The sequence below is a fragment of the Callorhinchus milii genome, unplaced genomic scaffold, assembly GCF_018977255.1.
Source record: "Callorhinchus milii isolate IMCB2004 unplaced genomic scaffold, IMCB_Cmil_1.0 Scaffold18, whole genome shotgun sequence".
Taxonomy (NCBI): Eukaryota; Metazoa; Chordata; class Chondrichthyes; order Chimaeriformes; family Callorhinchidae; genus Callorhinchus; species Callorhinchus milii.
Window position 1 is genome coordinate 6,317,341 of NW_024704759.1, and position 20,287 is coordinate 6,337,627.

The 20,287-nt window shown below is 46.6% G+C and overlaps 2 protein-coding genes across 3 annotated transcripts in view; one reads left to right on the top strand and one right to left on the bottom strand.

Annotated features, from left to right (window-relative positions):
• The window catches only part of cass4 (Cas scaffold protein family member 4), a 28,069-nt gene extending 15,644 nt beyond the window's left edge, over positions 1-12,425 (top strand). Inside the window, exons 3-8 of the mRNA XM_042341938.1 lie at positions 2,534-2,968; positions 6,907-7,025; positions 8,730-8,832; positions 9,044-10,486; positions 10,909-10,980; positions 11,901-12,425. Of these exons, the coding sequence (XP_042197872.1) occupies positions 2,534-2,968; positions 6,907-7,025; positions 8,730-8,832; positions 9,044-10,486; positions 10,909-10,980; positions 11,901-12,332 (2,604 nt within the window). The 3' untranslated portion in view covers positions 12,333-12,425. The remainder of the gene's footprint in view (positions 1-2,533; positions 2,969-6,906; positions 7,026-8,729; positions 8,833-9,043; positions 10,487-10,908; positions 10,981-11,900) is intronic.
• A 3,532-nt stretch (positions 12,426-15,957) lies between these two features.
• Positions 15,958-20,287, bottom strand: part of LOC103191386 (AP-1 complex subunit gamma-1) — a 44,366-nt gene continuing 40,036 nt past the window's right edge. For both annotated transcript variants that reach the window (XM_007912388.2, XM_007912381.2), the window contains one exon: positions 15,958-20,023. In XM_007912388.2, coding sequence (XP_007910579.2) covers positions 19,922-20,023 — 102 coding nt within the window. In that variant the 3' untranslated portion in view covers positions 15,958-19,921. The remainder of the gene's footprint in view (positions 20,024-20,287) is intronic.

Consider the following 20,287-nt stretch of genomic DNA (forward strand, 5'->3'; position numbering starts at 1 on the left):
CAGAGTGAATAATTAGAGTTGTTCTGTGCTGTTTCCTGTCAGCAGTCTGAGTGGGGCAATAACAGAAGGGTTTATGTACCGTATTGGTTAAAGCACTCGCCTTGCAAGCGAGGGGACCTGGTTTTGATTTCTGGTTAGGGTGAAACCTTAGGTGGGTTTCTTTACTCCACACACTTCAGTAAGAAGGAACTTGGTTATGAGTCGATTGGCGAATTGCTTTCCGGGGGTAATAATCCCTTCAAAAATAATTGTTGTGCGCAATTGTCTGGGCCCACAAAATATACAGTCAATCCTCTTTACAGTGTATTCTGTGAAGCTCTTTGCGACGTCGCAACGAAATGATAAGGTGGTTATTTTTGATGCAAGGATTATTATTACTGTCTGTTTAATGGGTGCGATACTGCCCGATGGATGCGCAGAAAGACCAGATGGTATCAAGAGGCTAACTGGGTTTTGACTGTAGGTCTCAAGCCTGGAGAACACTGACCATACCATTGGCCAAAACTGTCCTACACAAAGGACCTTCTGTTGTCCTGCAGCTCTCATTTGTGTTGTTAATTCATTCAAGATAAGGTCTTGTCACCGGGACAGTTCTAGAGACTGGTCCGAAAGCCATTGGCAGCAATTGTGCCTTTTTGATGGGATTTCAATCAGTGAATGATAAGGAAATCTGTCATCTTAAGAGAATCTTCCAATCTGCAACATTGGAGAAAAAAATAACTAATATCTCTACAAGTTTTGAACTTGGTTAGACGACCTGATGAACAGCTATGTCAAATGCAAGGATTATTAAACCATAAAACAAAATGATGAACTGAGAAAAGACAGTTTGTACAGCAACGGAACAGTGATAGGTAAAATAAACAGCTGTTTATTGTCAGCAGGAACCAAAACCCCAGCGTGTGCTTTGGGGTAACTGCTGAAGTCTAACCAGTTCAAATTAGCTTTTATTGAGAGCACTTTCTTGCTGCTTGTCCAGCTAGGACTACCCTTCCATTAGGGTTTTGGCTTGCAGGGTTAACAGAAGCAGAGTGGGAAGAGTCCTTGCCCCCGGTGACTGGTCTGTTCTTCCAAGTCCTGCCGATCATCAGCAGTGCCTTGGAATACTATGGACCCACCTGCATCAAACTGCATCAAACATAAACGAAATGGCTGCATCAAATACCTCCAAATGCTAAATTGAAAACTCTGTAGCAGTTTCAACAGAATATAAAAATAGCTGGGGTGACCTGTGCGAGTAGCGATGAGAGGCAGCACTGCCTGTCAATCACAGCTGGTGCTCTCTGTGTAAAAGGAGCCACATGGCGAGGGATAGAGACATTTGCTGTGTGCAAACAGGTCTCTGGCCTCCCGATCGGAGTGTGATACCAGCCCCCGCCAACGCACTTCTCATCAGCTGGGCTAGCCAAGCAGATTCTTCTTTTCCTCATCTCCAAGCCAGCTGCTGCTTGGCAGCAAGTGTTTGCTCAAGAGGTGATGGTGGGAGTGGGGCGTGGGTGGGGGAGGAATGACTTACGCATCACTTCACTGGAGGACAAAAACCTTAGGCGAAGGTTTGTGAACTGGATGGTGTAGAGTGAGGAAGTATCTATTCTGAATTGTGTTCTCTATTCCCCTCCCCCACTGCCCCCATAACTCGGTGAGTAATTCACTTCACGCCATATGACGCTGACACATATAGATCACAAGGTTTCCTAATATATCGCACCCCCGGCAGGATATCACACTGTGAGGTATTCGAATTTAACACTAGAAGACAGTGGTGACCAACTTTTACCGTTGGCCAACAAAATAATTTTTTTCTTGTTTGAATATGTCCCGATTTATGGCGTAAGTTCTATACGAATGCTGGTTGTTCTTGTTGTTATTCGAACTGTGAGGTATTCAGATATCAGACTGTAAAATGTCAGGGTTATTCTACTCTTAAATTAACTGAAACGGGTGAAACTGTTTGGAATTGCAATTCCTTTTAGATGGAAATTGCACTCTCACGCCTCTCTCCCCGCCCCTCCCACCTTCGCCTCCCCCCTCTTCCCCCCCCCCCTTCCCCCCCACCACCCACTCTCTGATCAGAGTTGGAGACTTCGGATCTAATCCCCAAAGTCTGACAGCAACATCTGGATTTCCTGTTTCTGTCAATGGGAATCCAGGGGCTGATCTATAAGTATAATTTACAGGGGAAATGAGTAAACTCTTGGACACACCACAGCCATGCAGATGTTTCATTGGCCTGTACCCAGGACCTAAACCCTATGTGATCATCAAAAATTTGGTGTTTGCAAGCAAGAAATTCTTGTCAATAAATTCACAGTGTGAGCAGGTTTCCTGCCCTGACTGTATTGTTCTGACAGAACCAGACAACTGTATACACCCAGCAAACCATTCGCCTCTTTTTCTCGTGTTGGTGTTTTTGGTTCCCCCCCACCAAGAAACCATCCATCCTAATCTAATTCCCTGCTCTTCATCCCTTCCCTTCTAAAAATAAAAATAATTGTGTTCTTCTTCCACTGTTTCGTGTGATTGTTTTCATCAGAATCTTATGGCCAAAGCCCTGTATGATAACCGGGCAGAGACGGCAGATGAGCTGGCATTCCGTAAAGGAGACATCCTGACGGTGATTGAGCAGAACGTCAAAGGCAACGCGGGATGGTGGAGATGCTCTCTTCACGGGCGCCAAGGTATTGCCCCTGGCAACCGTCTCCAGCTCCTCGCCAACCCCAAGCAGGACGAGCCTCCCACCTATGTGTCACATTACTTGAGCAGGTGCCAATCCACCGGGCCGAACATTTACCAGGTCCCGAGCACCACCAGCTTCGAGGCTCCTTCCAAGTGTGCCGTCTTCCCTCTGGCCAGGAGCAGTGGGTATCAAGTCCCCAACACCCCGCAGTCCTGTGCTCAGATCTACCAAGTCCCGACCATGTCTCCTGCAGGACCACACCATGATCTGGATCCAGCAGCGGCACGTCAGGTAAGGGTCGGATCCACTTAACTGGGGAATAAGAGGGGCTCAGGTGAGGGCTTTTCCCCCGGACAGGTCAAACATTAAGTGCTCCAAGATGCTACCCCGAGTGAAGGGCGCTATATAAATGGAAGTTGTTGTTGACACAGTAATTCGACTGAGACATTAAACCGAGGCCCTCGCTGCCTGTTCTGGTGGATGATAAAGATCTCGCAGTGCTAATCAAAAAAAAAAGGGAGTTTCTCCCTGCCCCGTGTCCTGGCCAACAAATTCTCCCGGATAAAATTGGTTGCACACTCCATAACTGTTTGTGGGACACTGCTGTGCACAATTGGCTGCCACTTTCTGCCCACAAAATACACTGTCACTGCACTTTACAGTACATTCTGTGAAGTGCAGTGAGACGTCTCGAAGACGCAATAAGGCGCCATATCAAATGCAAGGATTATTATTGTTATGAAGAGCTTCGTTTTTAAAGAGGGTTTTGAAGGCTGGAGAGGAGGCTTAGGGAGAAGGCAATTTGGGAGGGTCCAGCGAGCAGTAGCTGGGCCCTGGATGTTTGAGTGAGTTTTTGGGTTCAGCTTTAACTACATTACAGAGCAGCTCAGGGATCGTATGATTCAAATAATTCCCTTCGAGGTTGCTTGTAAGGCATTGAGATTGTTAGCATAGCTCCCGGAGCCTCAGCTGTTTATCAACAGGTGTCTGAGGCAATGGTGTCCGCATCTGTCAGGCAGTGTGAACAGAGAAGGATTTAAAGGGCCAAAGTGGCCATTTTTAAAAGGACAAATCACAACGCCATGTTTACAAACAGAGGCCGATTGACATCTCGATGATGTCATTGTGCCATGATGGCTAGAAGATCAATCACCCCCCACTCCCCTCCAACCTCTCCCCTCCAACCTCCGCTCCTCTCTCCTTCCCTGATGGCACTGGCTTGTGTTGGACTATGGTTCCATTGCTACCCACCCAACAAAAGAGAGAATTTGCCTTTTTTATCGTGGCTGATTTTGCTAAAACGTCTCATTTTGCTCATAAAAATACACAGTCACTCCACTTTACAGTATATCCTGCGAAGCGCTTTGAGACATCCCATCGATGTGATAGATGTGCTGTATCAAATGGAAGGATGCCTTGTCACCCAGATTGGTGCCAATCCGGACCGGAAGGCCTCTTCACTATGTCTGGCACACGAGCGGAGGGGATGACATTGGATTCTCCTATTTTCCCAAATCCGCACTCACGGGAAACTACGGTCTCCAGGAAAATTGGATAAAGATAATAACAATAATAATTCTTGCATTTGATAATAGTGCCTTATCATGTCATCACAACGTCTCAAAGCTCTCCACAGGATTTGACAGTGAAGTCTAGTGACTCGTAATTATGAGTGAACAATCCTAACACTGGGCCTGACAATCCCGCTCGTTTCGGTATGAGGTCCTGGAAGTGCTCAAAGGGTTAACCTTCGGCATCCAACATCGATCATCAACATCTGTGCGGCAGACTATCACATGGCGGCCACTAACTGCAGCTTTTATTTGCCAAAGAGGAGAAGGTCCCTTGGGAGGCGTCCATGATGGCTCCCAAGGGGACTTCTCCTCTTTGGCAAATACAGGCTGCAGTCACTGGCCTCCATGCGTTATTCTGCAGCACAGATGTTGATCTGCTGTACAGATGTTGGGCAAAGGAGAAGGAAGTGTTTGGAACCAGTTGTCACGGAAACTGGTGGATCTCAGGACTTGATCCAGCAAAGCAGAGATCCAGAAATGTACAAAGTCTAGGCAATCTCCCAAATAGGCCGGGTTACGGACAAAATGATCAGGCACATGGTTTGGGTCTGTTAGATCTACCACTGTGTCACAGGGTTTCACGGGCTCCGTACATCCGTGGCCAATCTGCAGTCCACTAAGCACAGTGGTTAGAGCATTCGCCTCGCAATCAAGAGGAGCCGGGTTTGATTCCTGGGCGGGGTGAGACCTAAGGCAAGTTTCCTTATTCCACACGCCTCTGTTTATCCAGCAGTAAGTAGGAACCCGGTTGTTAGTCGATTGACGGATTGCGTTCCAGGGGTAATAATCCCTTCCAAAATCTGATCATTTAATCCACAACTATTTGTGCAACACTTCTGTGGGCAATTGGCTGCTGTGTTTCACCCACACTTTGAGATATCTCAACGATGTGATAAGATGTTATATCAAATGCAAGGTTTATTATTATTATTACAAATACACATCACTTGGCAGCAATTCCCTGCGAAGCATTTTGAAGTAATTCAACATTAAAGACACTATATCAGGCGCAAGTATTATTATCAATAATAAAGAACATAAATAAATAGAATAATAATTTGGTCACTCAATCCACGACTGTTTGTGGGACACCGCTGTGCGCAGTTGGCTGCTGCGTTTCGCCCACAAAATGCACAGTCAATTCACTTTACAGTATATTCTATGAAGCGCTTTGAGACGATTCGACGATGTGATTAAGGCGCTATGTCAAATGCAAGGATTATTATTATTGTAACATATATACTCCCAGTAAAACATCGGCTGGGTGGGAGTGACTGTCTGTTCTGATTCCATCCTCTTTACCTCCACATTTTCTCCCTATCTCCATTCCTACCCGTCCTCCTCCCTCTCTTTGCCCTCTGAGTTTCACTCCCCCCCACCCGCCCCACCCCAACACACTCTTTCTCTACTTCACTCCCTCGCACGGGCTCCCTCTCCTCCCTCCTGTATCGGTGTTGCTCAACGGTGCCATTTCAAACACTGTGCAAATCAACTCTTTGTACCTAACAGGAAACAAAGTAGGCGACAGTATGGGTGGATCTGGGCTGTGATTCCAGGCTGAGTTACAGCAATGTTTCAGTGCTCCCAATCACCGCGTGAAATTCCCGGGTGGAAGAAGGCACACAAAAGAGGTCCCGGTCGAAAGATCACAAATGCACCTCTGCGGAGGAGCGAGTTAGCTCCCCGAGTCTGTGTAACACTCTGCCGAGACCCTCAGCCACCCTCCATCAATCTGGCAGGACAGACAAAGCCTCTAGTTTACATTCATGCCCTGTTCCCGGCTTTCCTGCCTCCGTCCAGCTGGCACACGAGCAGATGAGAAACAATTTGCAGCTGACCTCGGAATGTTTCATCATCCCGGGGCATCTCTTAGCAACGTCAAGCCGTGTGTGCTGTTCCCTCACTGATGCAGAGAGTGCTGTTACTCCACAGCCTGAACTGACCCGTTACACTTTACCACACGTAGAACTGTGGAGCAATGATCGTTAACACTCCCCACTCGCCCCTGGTAAAGCCACTGAGCCACGCAGAGCAGGTATCTCGTGGCTCCCAGAGCTTTCAACAACAACAACTTGCATTTATGTCACGCCCCTCACGTAGGGTAACATCCCTGACAGTGGAGGAGCATGACGCCGAGCCAGGAGGAGGGGGGGGGAGGTGACCATAGGCACTGTCCAAGAGGAAAATCTTCAGGCGCTATCTGAAGTTCGGGAAGGAAGGGGGCAAGGCGGAAGGGTAGAGGAAGAGTGAGATCCGAGGCCTGAAACAAATACAAGTTTCAAGTTTATTATATTTTAATTCCATCCTTATATTTTGGGGTTAAAAAAGACACTTATCACGTCGTTGAGACATCTCAAAGTGCTTCACAGGATATATTGTAAAGTGGGCAAAACGCAGCATTCAATTGCACACAGCAGTGTCCCTCAAACAGCCGTGGAATGAATGATTAATTTTATTTGCAGGATTGTTGGCCAGGGCACCAGGAGAGAGAAACCCCCTTCTTTTTTGACAGAAATTCCATGTGAAGCTCCCCGGAAGTTTCGAGGTTAACGGGCGCTGTGTCCAATGGAGAGATCATTTTTATTAGCAGAGATTTGGCTGACGATCGTGGCGCGTGTTCCAACACTAACGCAAATAAATCTTTTCCTCAATCAGGCGGCGTCTTTTCCGCGAATGCATCGGGACTTTACACAGAGTTGGCCGTTGGGATCTCCGAGAGATACATACGATGTACCACCGTACCGCTATGGAACGAGTGAGGTAGGAAAATCAATGTACGGGGTCAGGCGGCCAATCAGCCACCACTGTTTGTTCAGATTTGTGGAGTCCTGTAGCGAATTGGTTACCAACCTACAGCTCTGGTTAGCCTAGCGTTAGTCCTGTAGTGTAGCGGTTAGCTCGCCTCGCAAGCGAGAGGACCCGGGTTTGATTCCCGGGCGGGCCAAAACATTAGGCAAGCTTAGTTACTCCACACGCCTCTGTTTACCCAGCAGTAAGTAGGAACCTGGTTGTTAGTCGATTGGCGGATTGCTTTCTGGGGGTAATGATCCCCTCAAAACAAATTTGGTCACTCAATCCACACCTGTTTGTCCAGCAATTTCTATGTTCCTGAGGATATCCAGGGCTCAAATGGTTAAACGTTCAGAAGCAAAAAGTAGCTATTCGCTATTTCACAAAGCCACACGAACAGAAAGAAGGCCAGAAGAGAACAGGCACAAAGATGCGATTGATACGCACTGAACCGAGAAATATATTTAAATATATGGAAATATATTTTACATAATTACAGCCTTAAGCTGCTTCTCATGTCATTAGCAATACCCTCGCCTGAAGCGGAGTCATAAAAGGGTTTGTACCTGGCAAATCCCGGGAGTGTTATGGCTGCCCTCTATAAACTCCATTGAGACCCTGATCTCAGGTGATTCCGTGAATCCAATCGAGGAAAGTTGGTTGAGAATAGGACACGGGGACCACATTTAAAAAGCAGCTTGATGCGGTGATGGGGGGGTAATAAAAATCATTATAATAAGAAGAATCCTTCAATTTAATATGGCACCTTATCAAATCGTTGAGGCGTCTCAAAGCTCTTCACAGGATATACTGTAAAGTGCAGTGACTATGTATTTTGTGCGCGAAACACAGCAGCCAATTGCTCACAGCAGTGTCCCACAAATAGCTACGGAATGAGTGGCTGCTGCTTTTCGCCCACAAAACACAGTCCATCCACTTTACAGGATATTCTATGAAGTGCTTTGAGATGTCGCAACAGTGTGATAAGGCGCTCTATCAAATGTAGGATGACTATTGTTATCATCCGGCTAATTCCAGGAGTCTTTGTAATGTATCAGGAAGTTGTGGGTTCAGTAAACCACAGTAAGTACGGGGGTACAGGGAAACGGGACTGAAAGGATGGCTCTTGAAAGAGCCAGCACAGACACGATGGGCCGAGTGGCCTCCTTACGTGTTGTAAGTTTCTATGGTTTCTGTGGTACCAAGCTGCATTTGGGGATTTGAGATCAGATTCCAACACTCCAGTGCAGTCCTGGGGAGGAGGGAAGCATTACACTGTCGGGATCTTTCAGATGATCTGCCTCTTATCAATCGGATGTTGAAGATCTTGCGTCCACGTTGGAAAACTAATTGGTCGTTCATCTCCTGGCTGTTTGTAGGACTTTGTTGCCATGTTTGCCACTGACAAAAGCAGCCACTGTCCTGGATTGCAGTGACTTGTGAAGTGCTTTGAGATGGTTTCCATACATTAAAAAAAGGTGCTATAAATATCAACGTTCCCTCTCGTCTCAGTGGCTCTGGAACAGGAGTTGGGTTGAGGCTCCTCATGTTGTCAGCCTATGATCGCCACCCGCTGGCTGCGATGTGTAATTACAGTGTATTTTATAATCATTTCATTATCTATTATTATATTATATTATTATTGTTATTATAATCATTCCACAGGTGTGCTCCCCCGCTGCACCCAGGAAACACTCTATGTTCCAAACGTCTGCCGAGAGGAGGCAGATTCAGCAGCTGGATGATATCCCTCCCAGCTTTGAGAAATACATAGCTCCAGCGCAGCCGCAGGTGGGTGTGACCTCAGGTAATAGCAGAATATCTGATATCCACACTAATTAATAATAATCCTTCCATTTGATATAGCGCCTTATCCCTCCTTGAGTTCACAGATCTGTGAAGTGAATTGACTGTATATTTTGCCGGCGAAACTCAGGGGCCTTTACCCACTCGGGGCGATGAGGAGAAGTTTCTGAGATATGTTTTGTTGGTACCCCGACAGGTGTACGATGTTCCTCCCAGCGTGTGCAGAGACGGACCGACGAGAAACGGCATGTACGACATCCCGGCTCCGTTCGGGAGAGAAGCTCCGGAGGGAGCGAAGCTGCGAAACAGCTGCACGCTGCCATCTCCCTGCAAGCCCGACTGGAGCAACGGTTTACTGGAAAACAACGAGAGCAAGGAACGCCGGGCCTCAGTGCAGGCTCTGTACGATGTGCCGGTGCCTCACACCGAGGCTACCGTCTCCACGCAAGCCTCTTATGACACACCGCCAACCAAATACAGCCCACTGTGGGCAGACCGCCCTGACTTTGGTACCGCGATAAATCGATTGGAGGCGGGCACCGGGTACAATACCCCGCATACGCCCGCCAAGTATGGCCCCGCGCTCGCCAGGGAGGCGCTTTACGACATCCCCACATCGCGGGAGCAAGCCAAAAGCCCGTCCAGGAATCCCGGGATCTATGACATTCCGGTCAACAACCTCAAAGCTACTCAGGATCCGAGAAACATTTACGACATCCCCACGGCGACAGCCTCGCAGCTGCAGGTGGCCGTTGGTCAGGAAAGGCCATTGAACGCCAGCAACAATGGCGTCCGTGTCCTCGAGGTTCCTCTGCAGGCCTCGAGGGACTTGGCCAAATTCAGCCAGGAGAAGACCGAGAGCCCGGAAACTTCCGCGTCGCCCACTAGGGCCACCCCCTCGACTGCTCCTCCGATTGCGGCCGCCCCTAAACTGGCGCAAGAGATAACTTTAGACCTGGACTCGGCCATCGAAAGGCTGGTCAAGCTGCAGCAGAGGGTGGCTGACTCGGTGGCCAGCATGATGGCCTTTGTGAGCAGCAAGTGGCGGCTCCTGGAGCACCTGGAGCAGCACATCGAGGAGATCCGCTTGGCCTCGCAGAAGATCATGGAATCACTGGGCGCGTTGATGGGCTTTGTGAAGGGGGTGAGGGTCAACTCGGCCCGTCTGACAGACTGCAACGTCCAGAACCGACTGTGCAAACAGCTGCAGATCCTGGAGGATTCACACCATATCATGGTGGAGACCAGCCAGGCATTGCATGGCTGCCAATGGTCCCTTAGTGCCCTGGTTGTCAGTCAGCCCCAGGCGAATCCTGACAACCTTGATCGCTTTGTCATGGTCACTCGTACTGTCCCAGAGGATGTCAAGCGGCTGCTGTCTATAATAATTGCCAATGGGAAGCTTCTCTTCAAGCGTCTGGAGAAGCCAGAGGACAACAAGCCTGAGGAAACGTCTTCCCCAACGAAGCAGCCGGTGTTGAGCTACCACCTCAGCCTCCACAGGAGATGTAACGGGAATTACAACGGGCAGAGAGGCTCTCTCTCCATCTCACCGAACAAGGACTTCACCTCGAAACCAAGCGTCATGCCCCGTTTCAAACGAACTCAGACAGAGGACTGTGATTATGTCCATTTACAGGTTTGTTCAAGATCAGAACTGTTAAGTGTTTTCCTTGTTAGGGACATAGGAACATTTGTTAGGAACATGTTCCTTATTAGGAACATTTTGCTGCACAAAAATAGATCAAGGTGCATCTATTCTGCTTTTTTGTAATTGGAGGTGTTAATGGTGATTCCCGAACACAGACAGCGACTACTTCTGGAAACTGCGTCACACGACTCGTGATCACTCCAGGGTATTCAACTGGTGGCGGTGGGGGTGGGGGGGCGCGGGGGTGGTGTGTGTTGGGGGTAGCATAGCCCAGACCAGCATCTAAACAGTCACTCACTGAATAAACTCACTGGGGAGGGAGACAGACAGATCGTGGAGCTAGGGCCAGGCTGTTGGTGACTGTTCTTGACGGTCTCTCTCTCTCTCTCTCTCTCTCTGTTGCTCTGCAGAGAAAGGAGGAATTCGAGTTGGAACAGAAAAAGGAGAGTATCAGAGAGAAAAAGCCACCACCTGCCACACAGGTAACTTTACTGATGTCACTGCGTTTCTGCTTGAGGGAGCGCCTTCTGCTGAGGTGTTAAACTAGTTGGTTGTTTGACATCCAACAAGGGTTTGGGCCCTCACGAGGTGGATGGTAGGTACCAGGAACTCCCTGTGAGCTTCCCAGTGAGCCACACGGTTCAGCACGAAATGCGTGAGGGCATCGCCACCAACTTCCTGTCCACAGCTCGGGCACACATCCCTTCCCATTGAGCGATGGTTCCATGAATTAGAGGGGCGTAGTTTAAGCAGCAGCTGATTGCCTCTCTGCAAGTCAGTCGAGGTGGATTCCCAAATTCCCTTTGTCTTGACTCTGCCTGTAGTCAGCAGTGTCGGCAGTATTCCCTCTGTGCTTGGTGGGTGCCTTTGCAAAACACTTCAAGACATTGGCTGTTGACGCAGAAACTGTTAATTGCAATACAACTGACTAAGAAGGGCCTCAGGGTCTGTGGAGATTCCTGTAGCCCAGTGGTTAGAGCACTCGCCTCGCAAGCGAGAGGACCCGGGTTATTCCCGAGGGCGAAACTTTAGGCAAGTTTCTTGACTCCACGCACCTCTGTTTACCTAGCAGTAACTAGGAACTCGGTTGTTAGTCAATTGACAGATTGCTTTCTGGGGGTAATAAGCCCTGCAAAAATAATAATAATAATAATTTGGTCACTCAATCCACCACTGTTTGTGGACTGCCATGTTCTGCCCACAAAATGTACACAGTGACCTCACTTTACAACATATTCCGTGAAGCCCTTTGAGAAGTCTTAATGATGTGATAAGGCGCTATATGAAAAGCAAAGATTATTGTTATTATTATTATTATTATTATGCTGCACACCTCAGGGAGTCTGGCAAAAAGGGGGTGACAGTTTGGGTGAATCTGGTAACTCATTTGCTCTTTTTTCAGCCCAAGGATGTGAAGGCCAATAAACTGGTGGAAGGCAACAGACTGAGTCAGAAGGAAGGGCGCTCTGCGAGCTCCAGCAGCGAACACTGCAGGATGTTCCTTAATGCTCTGCACAAGGCCATCGTGTCCTTCAACGGCTGTATGGACGGTGGGCAGCCCCCGGAGGCCCTGATCAAACACAGTAAAGTCATCATCATGATCGGCCAGAAACTGGTGGACATGATGTGCAGGGAGTCGGAGGCGAAGGAAGTTCACAAGGAGGTGCTGAGCACCAGCAACCAGTTCTGTAACGTGCTCAAGAACCTGGCCATGGCCACCAAAAGGGCAGTGGTGCAGCCAAATGCCACCGCGGGGCACGAGATCAGGGAGCACGTGGTGGAGATATCGCAACACGCCGAGCACTTCAGGGCTCTGCTGGAACTGAAGCCGTGACCACTGAGAGGCGGGCGGGCAGGCGGGCGGCAGAAGATGTTTTTATATTTAGCTAACGTTCACTTTAAAACTTGGAGTCCCATGGTGGTTATCGCGCTCGCCTCGCAAGCGAGAGGACCTGGGTTCGATTCCCGGGCGGGGCGAAACCCTAGGCATGTTTCCTTACCCCACACGCCTCTGTTTACCTAGCAGTGAGTAGGAACCTGTTTGTTACTTGATTAGTGGATCACTTTTCGGGGGTAATAATCCACTCAAAAATTGAAAAATTTGGTCGCTCGATCCATGACTGTTTGTGGGACGCTGCTGTGCGCAATTGGCTGCTGCGTTTCGCCCACAAAATATACAGGCAATCCACTTTACAATATATTCTGTGAAGTGCTTTGAGACCTCTCTATAAGGCACTGTATCAAATGCAACTGTTTTATTATTATAATAACTATTATTTTTGTAAATAGTAGACTCCACCTCTGCCATTTCATTCCTGTCCTGAGAAGATTGAGGACAGGGCGAGGGGAGCCGAGAAATCACATATAAAAATAAACCTAGTTTCCCCACCCCCGCCCCCACCCCCAGTCAACTGACCCTGGTATTCCAGAGAGAGGAGCATTTAACTATCCAGTCATTTGGTTCTGAGATTTGTACAGTAATAAGGAAAATGTTTATACTGTACAAATTGAATTTGTTGTCAGTGATTGAAATTTTAGTGTGTTGTGTGATCACATTGTGGTAACGAAAGATGAGGAACTTCCTCCTTTACATGCTATCCACGAGGTCAATGTACATCTGGGACCTGCTGAATGCCATCTGGAGTTAATGGCACCTACTTCCCTTCCACAGTCCCCTCTCCTTCCTGTCCCCAACATTTTCCCCCTCTCTCCCATTCTCCTCATCTCTGGCTAATAGGATTCGCACTGAACCTTCACAGAGAATATATTGCAAACTGAGTTGGAGTCTTTCAGCGCCTTGGGACGTCCTCCTGACATGAAAGGTGCTATACAAATGGAATTTGTTGTTATTGTTGAGTCCACATCGAAAGAGGGTGCCAGGACAACAGAGGACAAGAGAGAAGGGAGGGAGTGGAAGAGAGGGGGAATGCAAAAGGGAAAGGCAGTGAGTAGAAGAACGGGGAACGGAGATGAAATGAGGGGAGGTCTTAAAGGAATTAATTTTGCTTTGGTCAAAAGCCGAATTACTGGTTCTAAAAAAAACAGCATAAAAATCAGATCCCACCAGGAAAAAGTACGTTAATAAATAAATCTTGTAAATATTGTACAATAAAAAGCTGAACAGAGCAGCAATTAATTAATTTCTTAATAATTTCTTTACTTTCTTTGGGAAATCTGCGAAGAGTTTTGTAATGTGTGAACGTGGGGTTTTACTAGGCAATGGTGGGAAGAATTGTTCTTATGTTTTTTTTAAGTTTGTCCAGCAGGACTCCCAAGTGAAGGCAAGGCAGGCTCCACTGGTGGGTGAGTGAAAGCACTCCGTTGCAGATGAGGCTGCACAGATCACACAGCATAAGCTTCGTATCCTGGACAGTGTTTGGTTAGTTGCCTCAGTTTGGATGACAAGTTGTCCACAAAGTCCTGTTACCCCCTGTTACAAAACAGCGATGTGAGACGATGGAGGAACTGAAACAAGTGTCAGAGATGCACTTTCCTTGGTCATGGATGTTATGGAAGATGTCGCACTGAACATTGCGATGGATCATTATCTGTCATGAAAGTGATGGTGCTCACAGTCACACCGATCCCCTGGACGTCTAAATACAGTTAAACACTTGTACTGGATACAGTTAAGTATTTCTAAACACTGTACATGTATCATCATACTTCCACATGTTTCTGTTGTTGGTCTGCAGGAAAAAAGGGGGCAACAAGTCTTTGTGGACACCCTGTGCAATAGTCTCAATGCCCCTGGATTAGAAAGAGACAATTCAGTGTAATACTAGGTTGGCTAACACGGATATACATTATCTTCTGTTAACATTATATGAAGTCATTTCAGCTGCAGTACAATGCAAAGCCTCACGTGCATCACGTGGGCTCTTGACGCTGTGCCCTCTGAAATCTGTGAGATCTTTTGTCACAATGTGTTTCTTCTCAGATGTAAACGTCAAAAGATTTCTCAATTTGTGGGCGAGTTTTCTCATTGCTGAAGGTGTCATGTGCTGGGGGTGGGGTGGGGGTAAGGATTGCTGGGGGGTGGGGGGGCTATTTTTGTAAGGTTTTGTTTGATGAGCTGAGCTTATTATCTGATTTTGTTTTTATACATTTTCAATAAAATGTCCTTGCAGTCGCTGTGTCTTTTGTGTCAGCTCCAGTGACCACTTGCAGATCTATGGAGAATCCGGTGTTCTTGGACCAACCAATTCTGCACATTCCACATCATGTTTCTGGAGCTTTGCTATCTGCAAAGTGGTCTTAGCCACTTCATATAAACTTCACTGTTAATCCAGTGAAGCCTTCTGAGACGTTTTGATGACCCGATAAAGTGCTATGTGGAGTCCTGAAGCGTAGTGGACAGTGCACTCGCCTCGCAAGCGATAGGATCCAGGTTCGATTTCCAGGTGGGGCAAAATATTAGGCAACTTTCCTTACTACACAAGTATCTAGCGATAAGTAGGAAACCAGCTGTTAGTCAATTGGAGGATCGCTTTGTGGGTCCATAATCCTTCCCCCCCCAAAATGTCACTGAATCCATGACTGTTTGTGGGACACTGCTGTGTACAATTGGCTGCCGCGTTTCACCCACAAAATATAGTCAAATTAATTTTGCAGTATATTTTGTGAAGCATTTTCAGACGTCTCGCCGACGTGATAAGGCGCCATATCAAATGCAAGGATTATTATTTCAGCATTCAAAAGGAGGGTCTTGAGACGGGTCTTGAAGGAGGCAAGAGGTGGAGGCGGAGAGACTGCGGGATGGAGTTTCAGAGTGTGGGGGCAGAGTAGCTGAAGGCCCACTCGCCAATAGTGGGGCGAGCGAGATGGAGGACATGAAGGGGGATGGAGCCCACTGAGCGGAGGGAGCCTGGATGTTATGAATGTGTGTATGAAGGTTTCGGCGGCCTGCGGTGTGAGACATTGGTGGAGTCGGGCGATGTTGCGGAGGTGGGGGAAGGCAGAGCGGGTCATGGCGCAGATGTGGAGTAGAAAGGATAGTTGAGGATCAAACAAGACCCCAAGGTTCCAGACTTGCTTAACAAGGGGGAGTGTGCAACCATGGATGGTGATGCTGGCAGCGCCTGAGGTGTGGAGGCACTGACGAGAGCCAATCAGGAGGGTCTCGGTCTTGTTGACGTTCAACCGAAGAAAGTTAGCTCTCATCCAGGACTTGAATGTGACAGACATTCGATCAGGCCAGCAGTGACCATGGAGTCCAGTGTCCTGAGTAGAACAGCTACTGTGCAGTAACGCTCTGCAGCTCTCCTGTAGTGATATGCTGTACAAACTCTTGTTGCTGTTGCTTTTTGTAGGGATGCTCTGGAGGACAGTGCTCACGTCACTGAATTCATTTTGTATTTTGTTCATGGAGTGTTGTAAAAAAAAGTGATAGCTCAGTAAACCCAGGCTGGACTTAACCCTTTTTCTAACGTGAACAGTTACAGAAAACTGAGACTTCATTCCAAAGTAGCTTTTATTATCAGTTCCAAAAATGTCATGAAATGCCAAATTAAAAAAAACTCACATGGACGGTCTTTATAGTGTCTTATTAAATCATAAAAACAAACCTTTTTCATGATACATGAAGTGTACATTGAACAGACACCATCACAGTTACACATTGTACTTTGTCAGCGCAAACTCCTACAATAACAAGAATAGGCAAAACTTGCTCGACTTATTTTGAGTCCAATGGGCAAGAGAGCAGCAGCTGTAGTTATCCCTGTGTGCGAGATAGTTAAGTTGGGTATAACACGAGCCAGAATTTTGACTGCTGAGTCTTGCCAGTCATTTCTTCATCAATGAGTAAGTAAGCTGCTCCAAGGAGCAGTTTGGAGGAAGCCAAGCAATACAGCCTGAGGCTTGTTTTCCTCACCAATTCATCAAGTGACTGTGCGGAAACCTCATCTGTAATCACGAGCTACTGCTTTCACAATGGTGTCACCCATTTTCTGTTCTGAGCCAGGTAACTGAAGTGTCAGGCACAGGCTGCTGGACTGACTGCACTAATCCACTTTCTCGAGGTTATTCCCAGCTCTGAGCTGGCCAGTGCCCGAGAGACAGAGAGAGAGTCTTTTCATCCAGCAGAAGGAAAACTGGGACCGTCTCATGCTCTGCAGCAAGCTAACCACGGAGTAGCTTCGATGTAGTCACTGAGATGTCCGTCCAGCAGCCCACACAGTGGCGGCCTCCTGTACACACAGTTGTGAGAGGCGTCACTTAATTCATAGAAATACACAGAAAAATGCTGAAACAACAAAGAGGTAACATTCAGGACTGTGATGTGTTTTTAAATCTAAAGAGTGGGTATAGTTTATGTGCCCACCCCCCAATGAGGGTCCCTGGAGACCGGAGGAAACGTACCAGACTATCGAGCAGACAGGAATAGGTATATAAGCTGCCTCTCTCCAGAATGCCAGCCAGAAAATCTGATTTCCACAAGTTTTGTGGATTACTTTTTTAAAAAATAAAATCCTCCTGTTCTGTCAAAACAGCTCACACTGGAGATGGCTTGTTGTGTACTATACATTGCTGGGTTGTGACTTTTACTAGTTACCGGCATGGTTATGGTGGGCTCTCAACAGCAAGTAACCAAATTGTAGCAGTGCTCATCTTACACGCTCCATACTGAGGCCTTAACAAACAACAGACAATAAAGCCAAATGTGTAACCAGTCAATGAAATGCCACATGCAAACATCTAACCTTTGGTTTGTCCAGGTGCACAAGAACCCATTCGTGTTTAATTCATTTTTATTGTTACATTTATACATTTTACTACGGTTATGTTTTTTTCTAATAAAAAAAATGAACGGCATAGTACGCGGGTTCAGAGAATCCCGGATATCCTGCTGTGTGCCCTGACTTGTCTTGAGCCGCTGCTCTGAACCCAGAGGGGTGCTTTTTAAACCACGAAGAATGGTTCAACACATACCCACAAAGTGGACCTGGTACGTGTCGTCACACCATTCTACAAACCCTGCTAATCTACACAGGAGACTTAACACTTTTACCCTTTCACTCACATTCCAAATACAGTAACTGACATTTGAAGAACATTTCTCCAGAACACGGTAGATGTACATTCAGGAGGTCTGCACTGCACTGCACTCTGTCCTTTGTTTATTTTGTACCAAGTTTGTACATCATTCATAGAACAAAGCAATTTGTTTTTTTAAAAAAAGAGACATAGCTCACTGAACACAGTCAAAAAGTAATTCAGGAGAAAATAAAACTGTAAACAACTTCACAGCAGAACTTGGGTTATCCAGTGAATGGCCCTGTGGCCACCTCCTTCGATCTCTCCCACATCTCCCACCCACCCTGCCTCGGTGAGCAGAGCTGTGAAAGATGGGGAAGGGATTCAGCTCCGACAGAGGTTAGCTTGACCTGGTCTATGTTTGTGGGTCCCTAAGAGTGTGGCGAGGTTCTGCAAGGATGACCGAGCAGTTGTATACAGGCCTGTGCTCCAGCTATGCAGTGCTGGTGGCACCCTGCAATGGCATTGCCATACTGTGCACGTGGCAAACACCGAATAAAAAAACAACTGAAATAGCTACAAACATCCTACACTTGCCAAAACAGTGTAGCCTGCAGATCTATAAACTTGACTGGTCTTGGAGCACTCAGCCCTGGATAAATGATCATTACCACGATGACTTTTGTCTGGAACTGAACCCCACCGCACCCTCCCATTGCACCATTTCATTGTGCCTTCAATGCTTGCATTTTGCCAGGACACCCGGCAGGAAGGTCAGGAACGCTACCAGTTCCTACAGCCAGGAGATCTGACCTGGATTTCCTTAAAGGGATTAGGTATAACCAATTCATTAGGTTCAGTTTTCACCTCCATGTGACTACAACTGTTTTAGGCGGCAAGAGGAAGCATAGTTACAACAATAACAAAACATTTTGAGCGATATAAACTGCAGATAGGCCACTAACAAAGGGAAAAGCAGCAGAACATATATACTGCAAATACGGGCTGCTGTCCTTTATTAGCTGAGGGGAAAACACTTTTTGCATTTAGCAAATTTTAAAACCTTATCCGAAGGTTAAATGCATTAATGATGACAGAGAGAAAGAGAGAGAGAGAGAGAGAGAAAAACAAAACAAATCCTGATTATTTTCCAGATATAGTAACATCAGAAACAGATGAACCTGCTTTCGAAAATTATTTTTTGGGGGGATTTAAACAGCAACAAAACAATTTTGTCTCCTCTACTGGGATGACCATCTCTAGGTGCCAAGGATGATATTAATTGTACTTCTGAGGTGCACCCAACGAGATGGATATTTTTGTGCAAAATATCATTAGGGTCCAGACATATGTCTAGGAATGAAGAAAGCAGATTACAACACGCTAGGGACTTTAGCAAGTAAGAAACATATTCAGCAAAAACACTCAAACCCTTCTAAAGACAGTTAAACAGCCATTAAGAGCAATGACAAGTCTCTACAGAACTGGCATCTGGCCAGTGAAGGCAGTTCACTGTCTAGTGATTACACAGCTTCATAAAAATCAGAAAGGAATGCTTATACTTCAGTGAGTCGCTAAACCAAATTCTGATTTTTTAAAAAATCAGTGCAAAGTTTGTAACAAGGTATAAATCTTTAGGAAATTCAATGCTGTGNTTTTTTTCCAAATTAGCTTAGTTAGTGTATTAAAGGTGCACAGTCATCGGTTGCTTTTAATGAGAAAAAAACATCTATGAAAAGAACCAAAGGAAACTACAACTCTTCCCCCTTAATCACTGTGGTAAATCAGTTTGGTGGCGATGCAGTTAGATTTTTGGATTGTGACAGTTTCCAGATATTATGCTGATAAAACTATCACAAATCGAAGTGAATCTGCATGGCTTGGAATAGAGAAATAGCCAATTGCTTACACTCAGGCCTTTCTCTTTACTTGAAAGACACTTAGAATGGTGCAACAGGATTTTAAAGGCTTCACTTAAGCAAATGTAATGAGTATGCAGGAGTCACAGCACTGAATCAGAACTATTCCTTGTTCTATTATATTATTCCTTGTTCTATTATGTTATCCTGTTCCAGTATTTCACCTAAATAATAAATAGAATTCTGACCTAAACCAAATGGACTGGTTTCTGAACATTTCATGATTTTTCTACCTACAGTACTTATATAGGTATTTTTTTTGTTCGTCAAAGCTACGTAACATCATATATGACTAGATCCCAAGTAACAGATTATTCAGACATGAGATTCCACCTCAGCTATGCGATGGATCCGATCAGTGAAGCTACGTTCTTGTGCAGTAATTAGGAAGGGCTCAATCTCCTCTCAAATACTGGTGCAGTCCAATGCCTCTGTCGCCCATAGGGATGATTGTACATTGCAGCAGCTTCCGGTCAGCAACCACAGTGTAAAGTGTACAGTCAACAGACGCCGTGTCCGTTCGCAATCACTCCCACGCCTGTGGTGGGAACTCATTCACCTCTGACATGACCTCAATGGGGGCTTCTCTGTGGTTGTACGTTAACTTCAGCCTCATCCTTAACGGGTGCTTTAAATAAAAACACACACAAACTCACACAGTGCTTCATGTAAGATAGTAAATGTAACATACCCTCAAAACAACTTCATCTTTTGCCAAAGTCTTATTAGAATTGGGGAAGACTGAGCTCACTTTAAACTGTGGGCTCCTTCACCACAGGCCTCAGTACTGTTGTGTGACCAGAAAATGACCAGAAAACAGGAGACCTTCACGCACGGAGCAGAGCCAGACAGTGAGGGCTGCTGAGTTAGCACAACAATGGGATCTAACCTG